We start from the raw sequence: 14,833 nt of genomic DNA, 5'->3' as shown, positions 1-14,833 counted from the left end.
GTCTGCTTGATGGTGTTCCACAGGTCCCTCAAGCTCTGTTACTCTCAAGCCCTGTTCACTCTTCTTCAGTGTTTGGTTTTGTGTGTGTGTGTGTGTGTGTGTGTTTCCTATTCCTCAACCTCTATTGTTTCCCTCGTTTTATCTTCAAGTTAATGGATTTATTCTTCTGCCTACTCCAATCTGAATTTGAATCCCTCTAGTGATTTTTTCATTTCAGTTGCTGTACTGTTCAGCTTCAGAATTTCTTTTTGGCTTCTTGTGAAGTTCTCCATTTCTGCTGGTATTTGTATTTGATGCATACATCATTTTCTTGACTTCCTCCACATTTTCCTTTCGTTTTTTTTTTTTTAAAGATTATATTTATTTATTTGACAGACAGAGATCACAAGTAGGCAGAGAGGCAGGCAGAGAGAGAGGAGGAAGCAGGCTCCCTGCTGAGCAGAGAGCCCGATGTGGGACTCGATCCCAGGACCCTGAGATCATGACCTGAGCCGAAGGCAGCGGCTTAACCCACTGAGCCACCCAGGCGCCCCTCCTTTCGTTTTTAAAGAACCTTTAAGACCATTCTTTTAAAGTTTTTTCTAGTTATCTCAAACATAAATGTGGATTACAGCGAAGTAACTTGACAACTGTCCACTCATTGACTCAGTTAAACCACTTTGGAAATGTAGCCAAGAAAATAAATAAAGTCCAGGTTTATTGCAATATGAGTTAGAAAATTGAAAATGGTGTATCTGGGTGGTGCAGTTAATTGTTAGACTCTTGGTTTTGGCTTAGGTGATGATCTCAGGGTCCTTGGATCTGGTCTGTGTTCAGTGTGAAGTCTGCTTAAGACTTGCTCCCTCTCCCCTTCCCTGCTCCTATGCTTTCTCTTTCTCTCTCTCAAATAAATAAATAAATAAAACCTAAAAAAAAAGAAAGTTGGAAACAACATGCTCTCCTGCAGCAGGGAAATTAAGTAGCACCTATCCATGTGATAAAATGTTGTCTAGCTTTTAATGTATGAAATATGCTAATAATGTAAAGAAAATTTTTATAATGTCAAGTAAAAAGAGCCAGATAAAAAAATGTAACAGATTCTACAAAGAAATACACCAGAATATTAAATTTTTGTCTTTGAGAGTGGATTATAGACGATTTTTGAAGTTCATCTTTTCAGGGTGCGTGGGTGGCTCAGTTGCTAAGCCTCTGCCATTAGCTCAGGTCATGCTCCCAGGGTCCTGGGATTGAGCCCTGCCTGCTCCTCCCTCTGCCACTCCCCCTGCCACTCCTCTCTCTCTCACTGTGTCTCTCTCTGCCAAATAAATAAAATCTTTTAAAAAAATAAAATTCATCTTTTCTTTATTTTCTAAATACATACCCCTCATTCAGCATGTATTGCTTTCTTCATACTCAAAATTTATTAAATAAAATAATCTTTGAGCACAACTATAAGTATTGTAGAGCTATAACTGTAACCTTATTTTCATGTTAACTTGAACCCCTCCAAAACAGGAAATGATAAAGCCTTCATCCAGTGGTGGCTGAAGGATCTGGCTTTAGCATTATTCTGCCCGAATTCTTTTCCTGTGTCAGTTCGCTTCTTCTTCCTTCTTACCTACTCTTTGTCCACTCTAAAAAATGGGTAACTGATTTTTTTTTTTTTTCCTTCTCAGCCTACCCATTTGTTGTCTATGGACCCCCGCAGGCAGGATACGGACCGGCTCAGGCGGGATACGGGTCCCCGCAGGCGGGATACACAGCCGCACAGGCGGGATACGGACCCTCACCAGCGGTGTATGGAACTCCACAGGTGGGATACGGACCCCCACAAGCAGGATACGGGCCCTCACCTGCAGGATACAGACCCCTACCTGGAGTATTCGGAACACCCCCTGCAGGATACGGATCCCTACCAGCTGGAAATGAAGCTTCATTGGCCGGAAATGAAAACCCACCCGCGGCAAATGAAGCCCCGCCTCCGGCATACGGAATTTCACCTGTCGGAACTAGAGCTGGGTCTAGCAGATTTATGGCAGCGCAGCCTGCTGGGTATGAGCCTTCTCTTCCCGCTCCTTCATCTTCTGAGTCCCATCTACAATCTTTTAGGAAATAACCATTGAAGACTCACCAAGCAAAGTGGCACTCAAAAACCGATGTCAGGATAAGAAGGTGGACTCAGGTATGTGATTAAAGGCATGTGTGAAGTAGCGAGGCACCCTGAGGGAGGGCAGTCTTAGGGGAAGGATAAAGCTGTACTTCCGTGCCTAGACTTCAGAAGCTGGGTCAGCCCTTGATTAGATGGGCTAGAGGAGAAGTAGAATTAGAGCTAATTCCCTGATAATTTGGTTGACATTGGGCTGCATTTTTTAACATATGTGAGGGTGGAAAAATCTTCCTGCCTTTCTCCTCTACCCCACTCAAGAAACATTTATTATGCTGTTTGCCAGGCCCTAAAATATGTTAGAAATATCAAGTTGAACACAGCATTATTTATATTATTGAAAGGATGGAACAACCTAAATTTCCAATAGTGAGAGAGAATTTCATAAATCATGGTACATCCTTATAGTGGAATATTATGTGGCCATTGAAAATGATATCTGGATGTAGGAAAAACCTTCTTTTTATTTTTTTTTAAAAGATTTTATTTATTTATCAGAGAGAGAGAGAGAGAGAGCACAGGCAGACAGAATGGCAGGCAGAGCGAGAAGCAGGCTCCCTGACGAGCAAGGAGCCCGATGTGGGACTCGATCCCAGGACGCTGGGATCATGACCTGAGCCGAAGGCAGCTGCTTGACCAACTGAGCCACCCAGGTGTCCCAGGAAAAACCTTCTTTAAGATCAAAAACAATGGGACCACCTGGGTGGTTCAGTGGGTTAAGTCTCTGCCTTCGGCTCAGGTCATGGTCTCAGTGTCCTGGGATCGAGCCCCACATCAGGCTCTCTGCTCAGCAGGGAGCCTGCTTCCCCCGCCCCCGCCTGCCTCTCTGCCTACTTGTGATCTCTCTGTCATATAAATAAATAAAATCTTTTTAAAAAAAAAAGATCAAAAACAATGAAACAATAGAGGAAAGCAGTGATAAGTTTGATGATATCAAAATTTGGGACTTCCATATGACCAAAATTAAAAGCTAGGAAATAGAATAGGAGAAAGTTAATCTCCAACATGTGTGTTAAACAAATAATTTATAGTCAGAATATATGAAGAAATGGACCTCACTTCAAATCTACCTGGTACGAGGGCCCCTGGGTGGCTCAGTTAAGCATTTGACTCTTGGTTTCGGCTCAGGTCATGATCTCAGGGTTATGAGATCAAGCCCCCACACCCCACAACAAGTCAGACTCTGCACTCAGAACATTTTTTTTTTTTTAAGATTTTAGTTATTTATTTATTTAACAGACAGAGATCACAAGTAGGCAGAGAGGCAGGCAGAGAGAGAGGAGGAAGCAGGCTCCCCGCTGAGCAGAGAGCCCGATGCGAGGCTCGATCCCAGGACCCTGGGAGAGGCTTTAACCCACTGAGCCACCCAGGCACCCCTGCACTCAGAACTTTTTGATGACAAGTCAATCAAAAAGAAAAAATGGACAAAAGATGTAAATTCCCAATTAACTGAGGCAATAGAGTGGCTCAGAAACATTTGAAAAGATGTTTATTCAACTTGATTAGTGTTAGGAAAATGCAACATAGCACGAGAACTTTATCTACAAAGATTTACAAATATTGAAAAGATTGAAAAACTTAAGTGTTGAGAAGGAACACATGTGAGGGAAAGGTTATTTGATATAAAACTAGTGAGAGTGTAAATTGGTATGAATTTTTAGAAGGAAATTTGGCAGTACCTTTTAAAAGTTAAAAGGTACCTACTCTCAATTTAGTAGTTTCACTTCTTAGTATGTGTTCCTGAGAAATGTTTGTAATGTGTGCAAAGATGTGTGTAGGCAGATGTTATTACATTGTATCTAACATCACAGAATTAGAAACTCCTAGTAAATATTTACATAAACTATGATATATCTAAGCTACATGCTTAAAAATTTCTGTCTTAATGTTAAATGAGAAAGGCAAGTTGTAGAGGTTATATACTACAGTGATTTTCAATCCCATCAGACTGAATGCCCACATAACAAATAGTTGGTAATGTCTCCTTTATATCACTGGAGTGAAATTTGTAGACACTGTGTGTGATTCCACACCATTTCAACCAAAATCCATATATAATACCATAAATGTGATATAGAGAAATAATAGAAAACTAGTTTGTAGTAAAATTTTAAGTATTTAATATATAAAGGCTCAAATCCCACCGTACTAGAAGACCACAAAGTAGTCAGGTGCTCAACCCGGGATATAGATTCACCAAATTTGTAAATTCTGGGGACACCAACTGATCCTTGTATGTTGCAGTTGTGACTTGAATACCATGCTGGCGATGCCACTGGCAATGTCATTTTCCAAAATAACCAATTGTTTTTTGTTTTTTTTTAAATTTTTTATTTTTTATAAACATATATTTTTATCCCCAGGGGTACAGGTCTGTGAATCGCCAGGTTTACACACTTCACAGCACTCACCAAAGCACATACTCTCCCCAATGTCCATAACCCCACCCCCCTTCTCCCAACCCCCCTCCCCCCAGCAACCCTCAGTTTGTTTTGTGAGATTAAGAGTCACTTATGGTTTGTCTCCCTCCCAATCCCATCTTCAAAATAACCAATTCTTGACAAATTTCCAAATAAAAGATTTAGTTTTTCCTTGATTTACATAGTGGTTGAATTCCTGAAAAGTTCTGTATGTATTAAAATCGTGTGAAACAGGGTTAGGATCTAGGCTTAAATGATTACAACAAGCCCATGTTTCACCTGTATCAATGGCCAGAGACTCATTTGTTTGTTGTGAGGAACCGCCCTGTACTTTTCAGGATGTCTAGTATGCTTGACCCCTCACCTAGCAAATACCAACTGTGGCCTCTAACTGTGATAACCAGAAATGCCCCCACTTATGTCATAATTGCCCCCTGGGGGTCAATGCCTTCCCTGCTGAGAACTCATTCTAGACTATTCCAAGGTTTTCAGCCTCTTAAGGCTCACTCTTAACCCCTACTTTGACCAACTCCCTGATTTAATTGGCCTTTTCTTGCTTGTTTTCAGGTCATCAAGCCACCTAAAAATGGTGTCTTAAAAATATTATGTCAAGTGTTTTTAGATATATAGGAGAAGGGTTTCAGGAACTGTAGTGCACAATATTACCAGAACCAGAAGACATTTAAATCATATATTTTTTCTATGTATATTTTGTATGTAGCTGAAAACATGTTGTACATACAGTTTCACCTGATACTTTATATTTTCATAGGGTTTTTTAAATGGCTTTGAGGTATAATTGATACATTAAAAATTGTATATATTTAATGTACTTTAAAAAAAGATTTTATTTATTTATTTGATAGAACAGTAGGGGGAGCAGCAGGCAGAGGGAGAGGGAGAAGCAGGCTCCTGGGAGCCCTACACGGGGCTTGACGCCAGGACCTAGGGATCGTGACCTGAGCCGAAGTCAGCTGCTTAATGACTGAGCCACCCAGGAACTCCTTAATGTATAGTTTAATGAGTTTCATAGGCTTTTAAGAATTCTTCATAATATTGTTAGTGGTTACATGATATTCTGACAGGGTTGCACCATTACATATTTTCTCGATACTTATTTTAAGATATTTTAGTTGTTTCCAGGTTTTTGCTGTTACAAACAACATTGCAATTAACTCCTCTTATAGAGAGCTTTTAAAAAAAATCTTGGATTATTTCCTTAAAAGAGGTTAGAGTTACTGATTGATCTTCGTTGTAACAATCAGGAAACCAGATGCTCCTATGTTGCCAAGGATAGTCTTTCCTAAGGAAGTGGTGGGTGTTAATGGGTCTTAAGTGAAAAGGAGGTTTATGGAGTCATATATATTTGAAAAAGCCCGGTGAACAGATTTCTTTACTTTATGATTTCTCAGCACCTGAATATACTAATGAACATAAATCCCCTAGAGGGAGAGAATTTCAAAATATACATATTTTTAAAAAAAATTTTTTTTAAGATTTTATTTATTTATTTGACAGAGAGAGAGATCACAAGTAGGCAGAGTGGCAGGTAGAGAGGGGGGAAGCAGGCTCCCTGACAGCAGAGCCCGATGCAGGGCTCGATCCCAGGACCCTGAGATCATGAGCTGAGGCAAAGGCAGAGGCTTAACCCACTGAACCACCCAGGCGCCCCTATACACATTTTTTCAAAATAATTTGACCTTAGACTATTTTATTCACTAAACATTTTGGAAAAACTATTACTCAGTGGAACAAACATTGAGAAACACTTTCTGGAATGAGGGGATATTAGAATTAAAGTCCTGTAAGTCTCTGGAATATGCTAGCCCTTGAAACTCTTTCCAGCAATGAGACAAGTCACGGACCATTCTTTCCCTTCCAAGAAAAAGAGTTTCATGTCCAGTTTGTAGACAGCAGGGGATCTTCTTGAAGAAGGCAAATGTTGATATAGAAAGTAGCTCCAGATTCCTCTCTGAAATTACTGGCATGGAGTCACGGGGCTCGAAGCTGGCGTGTCAGTAGCACGAGGGGTTGACAGTATGCTCAGACAACTGTCATGAAGGGAAGAAGTACAAAGGGAAACCATAGATAGAACCCTTTTCTAAAGGTTCCACATAGATAACTTAGATCATATGGATCTTAAATGTGGGTCACAGGTTCCAGATCTCTTTCTCTTAAAATCTTTTTGAGGAAAGTGATAGGATTTTTTTTTTTTTCTTTCAGGGGTTTCTTCTTTTCTCACTTCTAAACCTCTCTACATGGGCAGAAGTGACAAGATGAAGAGGGAGAGATTCTACAAACCAGAGCAGGAATAGGGTTTCCCTCATTCAGCTTTTCAGTTTCTGCTGGAGTGTGATGGTAAGTTGGGAATAGGGTCAAGGGGTGAGACCTCTTTTATGCCAGGATAGTTCTCTAAATAACTAATGTCTGGCAGACATACTCTGGGCTTAGAATTCTAAAAGAGTAGCAACTAGAGTTTGTCTTCTGCTCTTCATTCTAGGTTTTTTTTTAGAGATGGATTGATTTGAGAGAGAGAGCATGTGTGAGTGGGAGGAGGGGCCGAGGGGAAGAATCCTCAAGCAGGTTCCTCGCAGAGTGCAGAGTCTAACTTGGCATGGGGTGGGGAGGGGCTTGATCTCATAACCCTGAGATTATGACCTGAGCCAAAGCCAAGAGTCAAATGCCTAATTGAGCCACCCAGGGGCCCCTGTACCAGGTGAATTTGAAGTGAGGTCCAGTGACCTAGAAGGACTCGTAAGTCCAAGTCTCCTGGAGGTGGAATTCCGTAATGTTCTCCCCTGCGAAGGGAACCTGTTCACCTGTTTCACCAGGCTGCCCGAATACAACCAACGGTTGTGGTTGTATAGAGATGGAACCAAGGAGAGCCACAGTTTGGATCCATTTGGGGCTATGTGACAGACCTACTACTCTTAGCTCCTACTACCTGGTGCAGCTGTTCCCCCGAAGACTCAGAGTCTTTCTATAGGAAGCACATCCCAGGCTCTCTGCTCAGCGAGGAGCCTGCTTCCCCCCTCTCTCTGCCTGCCTCTCTGCCTGCTTGTGATCTCTCTCTCTGTCAAATAAATAAATAAAATCTTTAAAAAAAAAAAAAGCACATCCTATTAAAAGAGCTTTGGGTCCTGTGTATCCAAAGGGATCTGATTTTGTGCCGCCTATCACAAGTCCAGTGAGAGTTCAGCTAGACCTCTTATGTGCTGAAAGCACTAACGCTGGGTCAGTCAGCTCCCCACTGACAATTTTTTAAAAGTTTTTTTTTTTTTTTTTTTATTTGAGAGAGAGAGAGTATACAAGTTGGGAGGGGACCGAGAGGGAAAAACAGACTCGCCGCTGAGCAAGGAGCCTAACATAGGGCTCCTAGGGCTGATCACAGGATCCTGAGATCATGACATGAGCCCAAGGCAGACGCTTAATGGACTGAACCACCCAGACACCCCTCCACTGACATTTTGGATGCTTCCTTCCTGACTCACTCCCTGAACTGTGGATTCTATCTTCTTCCTGTCTCTTCCCCAGCTGCAATACAGAAACTGCTCTTGCTGTCTATACTTTGTCTCCTCATTTCCTATTAGAAATATAAAGGGAAAGGAAGAAGGCCTTTTATCTCTGCAGTATCTGCTAGTGGACCCACAAAATAAGCATCTAAATATTCTCTCTTTTTTAAAAAAGATTTTATTTATTTAATTGACAAAGAGACACAGTGAGAGCAGGAACAGAAGCAGGGGAGGTGGGAAACGGAAAGCAGGCTTCCCACCAAGGAGGGAGCCTGAAGCAGTGCCGATCTCAGGACCTTGGGATCATGATGCAAACCGAAGGCAACCGCTTAACCACTGAGCCACCAGGGGCCCCCTAAATAGTCTTTTTCCTGGATGAGTGGATGCTTGTCAGCCTGCTGCTGCAGAGCCTTCTGGCTTGACTGTCCTGTGGAATCAAGAGGAAAATGTAGAGTGGGTGGGATTTTCCAGTCCATAGATTAACATATGCAGGAAATATTGCATGTCTTTGTTATCCCTTAATTTAGTTCTGTTATCAAGATCCCCCCCACCATCTGCCTTGCTGGTGGATTCCCCCAAACTCCTGAGATGATGCAAAAGTATCCAGATCTCGTGTGGCATCAAGACTCCGGGAAGTCCCTTCCAGGCATCAGATTACTTCTGAAAGAGCTACCCAGTCCTGGTCCCATTAAGTCTGATAGCTCGTTTGTTCCCTCATGTCCCTGGAATCTTGGGTGGGTCCTGGCGGCTGGGTGCCAGAGGTCCAATTCCATGTACCATGTCACCCCTGAGCCCTGGGGAGCAAGACTCCAGTGCCTCTCCTGGAGAGGCTCCAGTTCTTTCCCAACCTCTCAGATTCTCCAGCACCCCCATCCCTTCTACTTCTTGAGCAGCTGTTATCCTAATCTCAGGATTTGGGTTTCCACAGAAGATTATAATAGAGAGCCTTTGCCTTTATGCTGACTTGGCTTTTATTACCAACTGCCTGGCTGCTTGCTTGAAATCATGTATATGTGACTATGTATAGGATGTAAAGACCCGGGGCGCCTGGGTGGCTCAGTTGGTTGGACGACTGCTCAGGTCATGATCCTGGAGTCCCGGGATCGAGTCCCGCATCGGGCTCCCAGCTCCACGGGGAGTCTGCTTCTCCCTCTGACCTTCTCCTCACTCATGCTCTCTCTTACTGTCTCTCTCTCAAATAAATAAATAGAATCTTTAAAAAAAAAAAAAAAAAGGATGTAAAGACCCAATTCAAATTCATACTGCACAGGTGCCCTAGCCATCTGGTAAGAAGTAAAACATGTGGCATCCATCCCAACCTTTACGTGGAGTGCCTTTAGGAGAGGGAGATAGTGTGGCACACTCGACCATGGACTGCTGGAGGATAAACTTTTTGAAGATTCTTTTTTTTTTAAAGATTTTATTTATTTATTTATTTGACAGACAGAGATCACAAGTAGGCAGAGAGGCAGGCAGAGAGAGAGAGGAGGGAGCAGGCTCCCCGCTGAGCAGAGAGCCCGATGTGGGGCTCGATCCCAGGACCCTGGGATCATGACCTGAGCCGAAGGCAGAGGCTTTAACCCACTGAGCCACCCAGGCGCCCCTTTTTGAAGATTCTTAAATGGCTCAAGAAGAAGGGATTCAGTCTAAGGGAGAGGATCTATAGATTCGACCAGCCATTTGATTAGCTATGCATTTAGTAGCTAATGTTTAAAAATTTTGTATAACATTTAGTAATGAGCACTTATTATTAAAAATAAAACAGGTTTTTAATTGAACTGAGTATTAATAAGTAGCTACTAATATTGAACACAGTTGTTAAATTCTTTTTAAGGTCTAAATAGTCATTTGACAAATCTCTAGCCCCAAAGCCACTGGGGCTAGATTTTTGCGTTGTGAGAAAAAGCAGGGACACTTTCATCCTCCATCTCCAAGAGAGGTAATAGTCATCTCCTGAGTTTGGTGAGAAGTTACCAGAACGTGCCTTGCTCCTCCTCTTTCACCATGTACGTGTTTAGAATGCTTTCGACCTACGCCTCTCCCCGCTCCGATACTATGATAATTTTGGCTGCCTGGCGAAGTTCTGTTCATCTGCTCAGTCCCAACTCAAAGGCTCTATGAAAAATTCCTGAACTTCCCAACCAAATTCAGATGTTATTTCTTCTCCTGTCCCACTCTGGTTTGTGCATGACTCCATTAGAGAGCACTTACAGAGTAAATTGTCATTGCTGGTTTATATGTCTGTCTCTGCCCTGAACTGTGAGTTCTCTGAGGACATTTATTGGGCCATTACTCCTAGTGCTGTAGAGAGGGGACAAAGTTGTTTAAAATATTGTCCCTGTCTTCTAAGAACTTACTGATCAGTGCTTTAGGGCAAAAAGAGAACCAGTTGTCAGGTAATTGTTCGCCTCATTCTGCCACTCTTCTGTAGGATTCAGGGAAAAGAATTTCTGGTTATTGTTTTAGTATAGATTTTATTATTTAGGTATGATAAGGCCAATGGATCAGGAGACAGCTGCTGTTGAGAAGATAATCTGTTACACTTATAGATGCAAAGGCAGTGGCATGCCACGCCACGGGCGCCACTAAGGAAAGCACCAGGGGTGAGGGAAACTGTACCAGAGTCTTTACTGTGGTTTCCATGGGAAGGAATAGGCGAGGCAGGGTAAGCAGGTTTAGGATTGCACAGTTTCAGTAATTTCAGTGGGCTCAGGGTCAGAGAGGCTGTCCCTGTTTGTCCAGTACCAGGCCCAGGGATGATTAGAGCAGGTAGAGCCTCATAAAAGAGGTGGTTGGGGGAATGGCTCCAGAATGGTTTGCTTCCTTTTGAAAGGCACGTTTTCTGGCAGCTTGTTTACCGTCTTTAGAAACTGGCTAACCTTGAGAGGGGCAGCCCCTTTAGGGGTAGCAAGTCCCCTGATGTCCAAGAATCAGACTACAGAAAATAAAAGATATGATTAATACAGTGATAAAACTAGGTCCCTGGCCTTCCTCAATGGGTTCCCTAATGCTGGGTGGAATCTCTCAAAAAAACAGGGTGAAAAGTTCTTTCTTTTGAGTACTCCCCTTCCAGAATAATTACCCTTCTTCTGAGCTTGCATTGTTCCTGGTGAAAACCTGTACCAAACCTATTGGGATTGCTTGCGTGCCCATCTCCTCCATGACCTGTGATCTCCTTGAGAACAGAGCCTGTGTCACATTGCAGGGACACTTAGCAGAAGGTGTTGCACAGAGTGGGTGTCCAGTAAACATCTGTTGAAGGAATAAGGATGTGAAAAATTGTGTTTCTTGATTCATCATGTACACACACATCACATATATACACCATTAAGTTCTGGCCACCAGTTGAAGAGTATAATTTGCAGGATGAGTTTTGTTTGGCAGGCTGTTAGAGAGGATTAGAATTTCAGATTTTAGAGAAAGCTGTCCCTTCTCTGTCTGCTTGAGTTGAACAGTCCTGAAGGCATGGTTATGTTTCACCTCTTCCTACCTCACAGCCATGGTTTATATGGTTCCTACTGGCCAAAGCCACTGCTGGCAAGGTGGTCCCATAGAACTTACCTGGTGTCAAGGGTCTTTGGAAGTGAATTAATGATCATTACTAAAGGTGAGTGCCTGGCAGCGTGCTAAGGCACTTCATAAGCATGTCTCACTTCATCCCCACAGTAATTCAGTGAGGTGGGGACTGTTCATTTCCTCATTTTACAGCTAAGCACACTAAAGCTTGGCGACCTCGGGAAACCAAAGAAGCCACACCTGTGGAGTGGTGGACACAGAACATGAACTCAGGCTGAACATGAACTCCAGAGCCTATGACTCTAACTCCTGACTGAGGAGCCCACCTCCTAGCATCATCCTCTTTTCATCCCACAGGTGCCAGGCAGTAGGAGGTGTTTCCTTGCATGTGGTACCTCAATCCTCTCCGCACATCTGTGAGGTCCTGGTAAGCTCAGAGTCCCTTCCTGGTTGTGGGCTTACAATCCCTGGTGGTCGGAGGGCATCCAGTATGGTCTAGTAGGTCAAAGAGGGCTCAGATTTCTCACAGGGCCAGAAGATTTGTTCTAGATCCTCTGCTGCCTTGTAACTGGGGTGTGGGGGTTGGGGAGCCCAAGGCTAGCTGCCCTCAAGTCAGCTAAGCTGGTGCAGGAAAAAGGGAACCCTGAAATCTTTGGTTTTTTTCCTTGGCCTCTTGCCCTCATCACAGGCCTGCGTCAATGGCCTTAGTGATGCCCCTGAGTGAAGAGTATGTAGAACAGACTGGAGGTGAAGAGTTTGAGACAGTCAGTAATTATGTCAGAGGGCTGGCCCATTTCTGAACTAAGCAAGCACGCTGCTAGGCACTTTCCAGGCATAACCTAGCAGGGTAAGGACTTGGTCTCCAGTCTCAGAGTGTGAGAAGCGGAGCAGAGAGGGAGGCAGACTGCCTAAAGCACACAGCTGGCTAGTGAGTGACAGGGCGGGGTCCGAGCTAGGCTTTGCTTCTCGTTGGCACACACTCTTTTATTGAATTGCCTTTTGTGTTCCATCTTTGAGCAATTGGGATATCAGTGACCAGACAGAAGTCCCTGCTCTTGTGGAGCGTCCACTGTAGTGATACTGAGATGCAGTCACTACATTAGTTATGTGATATAAGTGGGCATCTCCTACTCAAACTGCAGGAGAAGCAAAGACACAGAAGTTGGTAAGAGTTACAGAAAAGTACAGAGCGAGGTGTGGGAGATCGGGAATGCCAGGGGGTGGCAGAGGGAGCAGACTTCAGCGGAACCTTGTCAAGTAGGTAATGTCTGAGTGAAGACTGGAAGGATGAAGGAGCTGAGGGAGCTAGCCATGCAGATACTTGCGGTAGAATGTTCCAGACAGGAAACAGCTAGTGTAGAGGCAGCTTAATTCCAGGGTGACTCAAGACATAGGTGAATGTGAGAAGACTTTTCTCAAGGAAGGAAAAAGCTTGAAAACGGATTGCAAACCAACTGGAGAGAGAGATCTGAACCAGTCCACGTAATACAGCTTGGGGATGGAGACTGATTTCTAGATTCTCGTTAGAAAACAGGCCTTCTTCCTCCTGCCTATGTCCTGAGGAGAAAAAAGAAGCTAATGTAACCGAAGAGGCGGGAGTCACCCTGGCTTTACATCCTTGATTAAAGTCTGCTTGCTGTCGCAACACCTCTGCCGTGCCGTTGGTCTCTCTGTTCCTGAGAGCGTCTGTGATACGCACTGCCTGTTGCTGGTCCCGCGGGACCACCCTGGGTAGCTTGGACATGCCTGGACTCTTAGTTTCCTGGCTGAGCTCTGCACTTGTCTTGCTTCAATGGTTCATTGTCTGGTTCTGAGACAGATGCATCTTTTTAGTGTTGATGTCTCTGAATCCCCTGGATGGAGTACTTGCCTAAACCAGGGAAGCCTGCCCTCTGACTCTCCACAGAGAGGAGGGCCGCGATAAATTGTTGCGAGAGCCGTGGGCTGACCGCGTGTTCACTGTGCTGCCCAATATTGTGCTCTCAGCTTCCTAAGGATCAGTTCAGGTCAAGGATCTACTGAGGCAGCTTTACGCCAGCTCTGTGCTCTGAGGGATCTGACATGCCCTGATCGGAGGCTACACAGACTGCTCCAGAGAGAGAGAGTTTTACTGTGTTTTGCAAGTGTCCACTCTGTGCTGGACCCCACCCACCCATGAACTCTAGACTGGTAGCAGATGAGGACTCCACCCTCCGTGTGGTCTCCCTGGGGAGGTTGTCGGGCTCTCTCTTACCTTGCTCAGATGGTCTTAATTTCCTTGGTCCTCATACCTCTGTTTGGGCATTGATGCACCTCAGTTTGGGACTATTTCAGAAATATTTCCACTTGAGGGGCACCTGGGTGGCTCAGTGGGTTAAAGCCTCTGCTTTTGGCTCAGGTCATGATCCCAGGGTCCTGGAATCAAGCCCCGCATCAGGCTCTCTGCTCTGCAGGGAGCCTGCTTCCTCCTCTCTCTGTCTGCCTCTCTGCCTACTTGTGATCTTTGTCTGTCGAATAAACAAATAAAATCTTTAAAAAAACTTTTTTTCAAGAGGGCCTGCCATTTTTGTGAGTGTTGACTCCAGGAGTCCTGCCAAATCCCCCACAGTAGAGAGTGAAAAAAAATCCTTTTGTGCTTCCAGCAGGAAGAATAGAAAACTAGCTATATTAAAAATACACCCAGAGCATTATGTTCTCCTTAACATGGACTACCCTTAAGAGAAATTCTTAACTAGAGCCTAACTGACCCAGAGAAGGGAAACACCCAAGGCCAGCACTTTAGCCTTTCTGCCTTAACTAAGGGGGTGGGGGAACCCAGTGACTGAGAAGCACTTATGGAGGTAAAAGCCCATGGGCTCATTAAAAGACTGACACCTAATCATAGGACTATAGGATGCTTCCCTTCCCCCAACACCTTACCACCACATCTGCATCTGCATAATAACAAGATTGCAAATGAAAGACCAGCACGTCTCAGACCTTATTTAAGATGTCTCTAGGGGTCCTGGGATCGAGTCCCGCGTCGTGCTCTCTGCTTGGCAGGGAGCCAGCTTCCTCCTCTCTCTCTCTCTCTCTGCCTGCCTCTATGCCTACTTGTGATCTCTCTCTGTCAAATAAATAAATAAAATCTTTAAAAAAAAAAAAAAAAAAAAAAAAAAAAAAAAAGATGTCTCTAGGGAAATACAAAGACAAGGGGGCGGGGGGTTAAAAATAAGAACACCAGAGGAAATTCATCTCTGACAACCTGTGGCTATAGTAAACAG

At 43.9% G+C, this 14,833-nt stretch overlaps 1 protein-coding gene and 1 long non-coding RNA gene across 4 annotated transcripts in view; one reads left to right on the top strand and one right to left on the bottom strand.

The window, feature by feature from the left end:
• The window catches only part of WBP2NL (WBP2 N-terminal like), a 36,838-nt gene extending 24,819 nt beyond the window's left edge, over positions 1-12,019 (top strand). The window contains exons 6-9 of one of the 3 annotated variants that reach the window (XM_032346082.1): positions 1,656-1,792; positions 1,881-2,161; positions 6,787-6,921; positions 11,949-12,018. In XM_032346082.1, coding sequence (XP_032201973.1) covers positions 1,656-1,792; positions 1,881-2,102 — 359 coding nt within the window. In that variant the 3' untranslated portion in view covers positions 2,103-2,161; positions 6,787-6,921; positions 11,949-12,018. The other 2 variants (XM_032346080.1, XM_032346081.1) reach the window with 2 other exon arrangements.
• LOC116592696 lies at positions 8,362-11,797 on the bottom strand. Its single transcript, XR_004286587.1, has 3 exons — positions 11,637-11,797; positions 11,158-11,327; positions 8,362-8,502 (listed from the first exon to the last, which is right to left on the bottom strand). It is a non-coding gene; the product is annotated as an uncharacterized LOC116592696 (long non-coding RNA).
• Positions 12,020-14,833: the final 2,814 nt, after the last annotated feature.

The sequence above is a fragment of the Mustela erminea genome, chromosome 6 (genome assembly GCF_009829155.1).
Source record: "Mustela erminea isolate mMusErm1 chromosome 6, mMusErm1.Pri, whole genome shotgun sequence".
In the NCBI taxonomy this organism is placed as follows: domain Eukaryota; kingdom Metazoa; phylum Chordata; class Mammalia; order Carnivora; family Mustelidae; genus Mustela; species Mustela erminea.
Note: the sequence above shows the minus strand (reverse complement) of the source record. Positions and strands in the feature narration are given on the sequence as shown.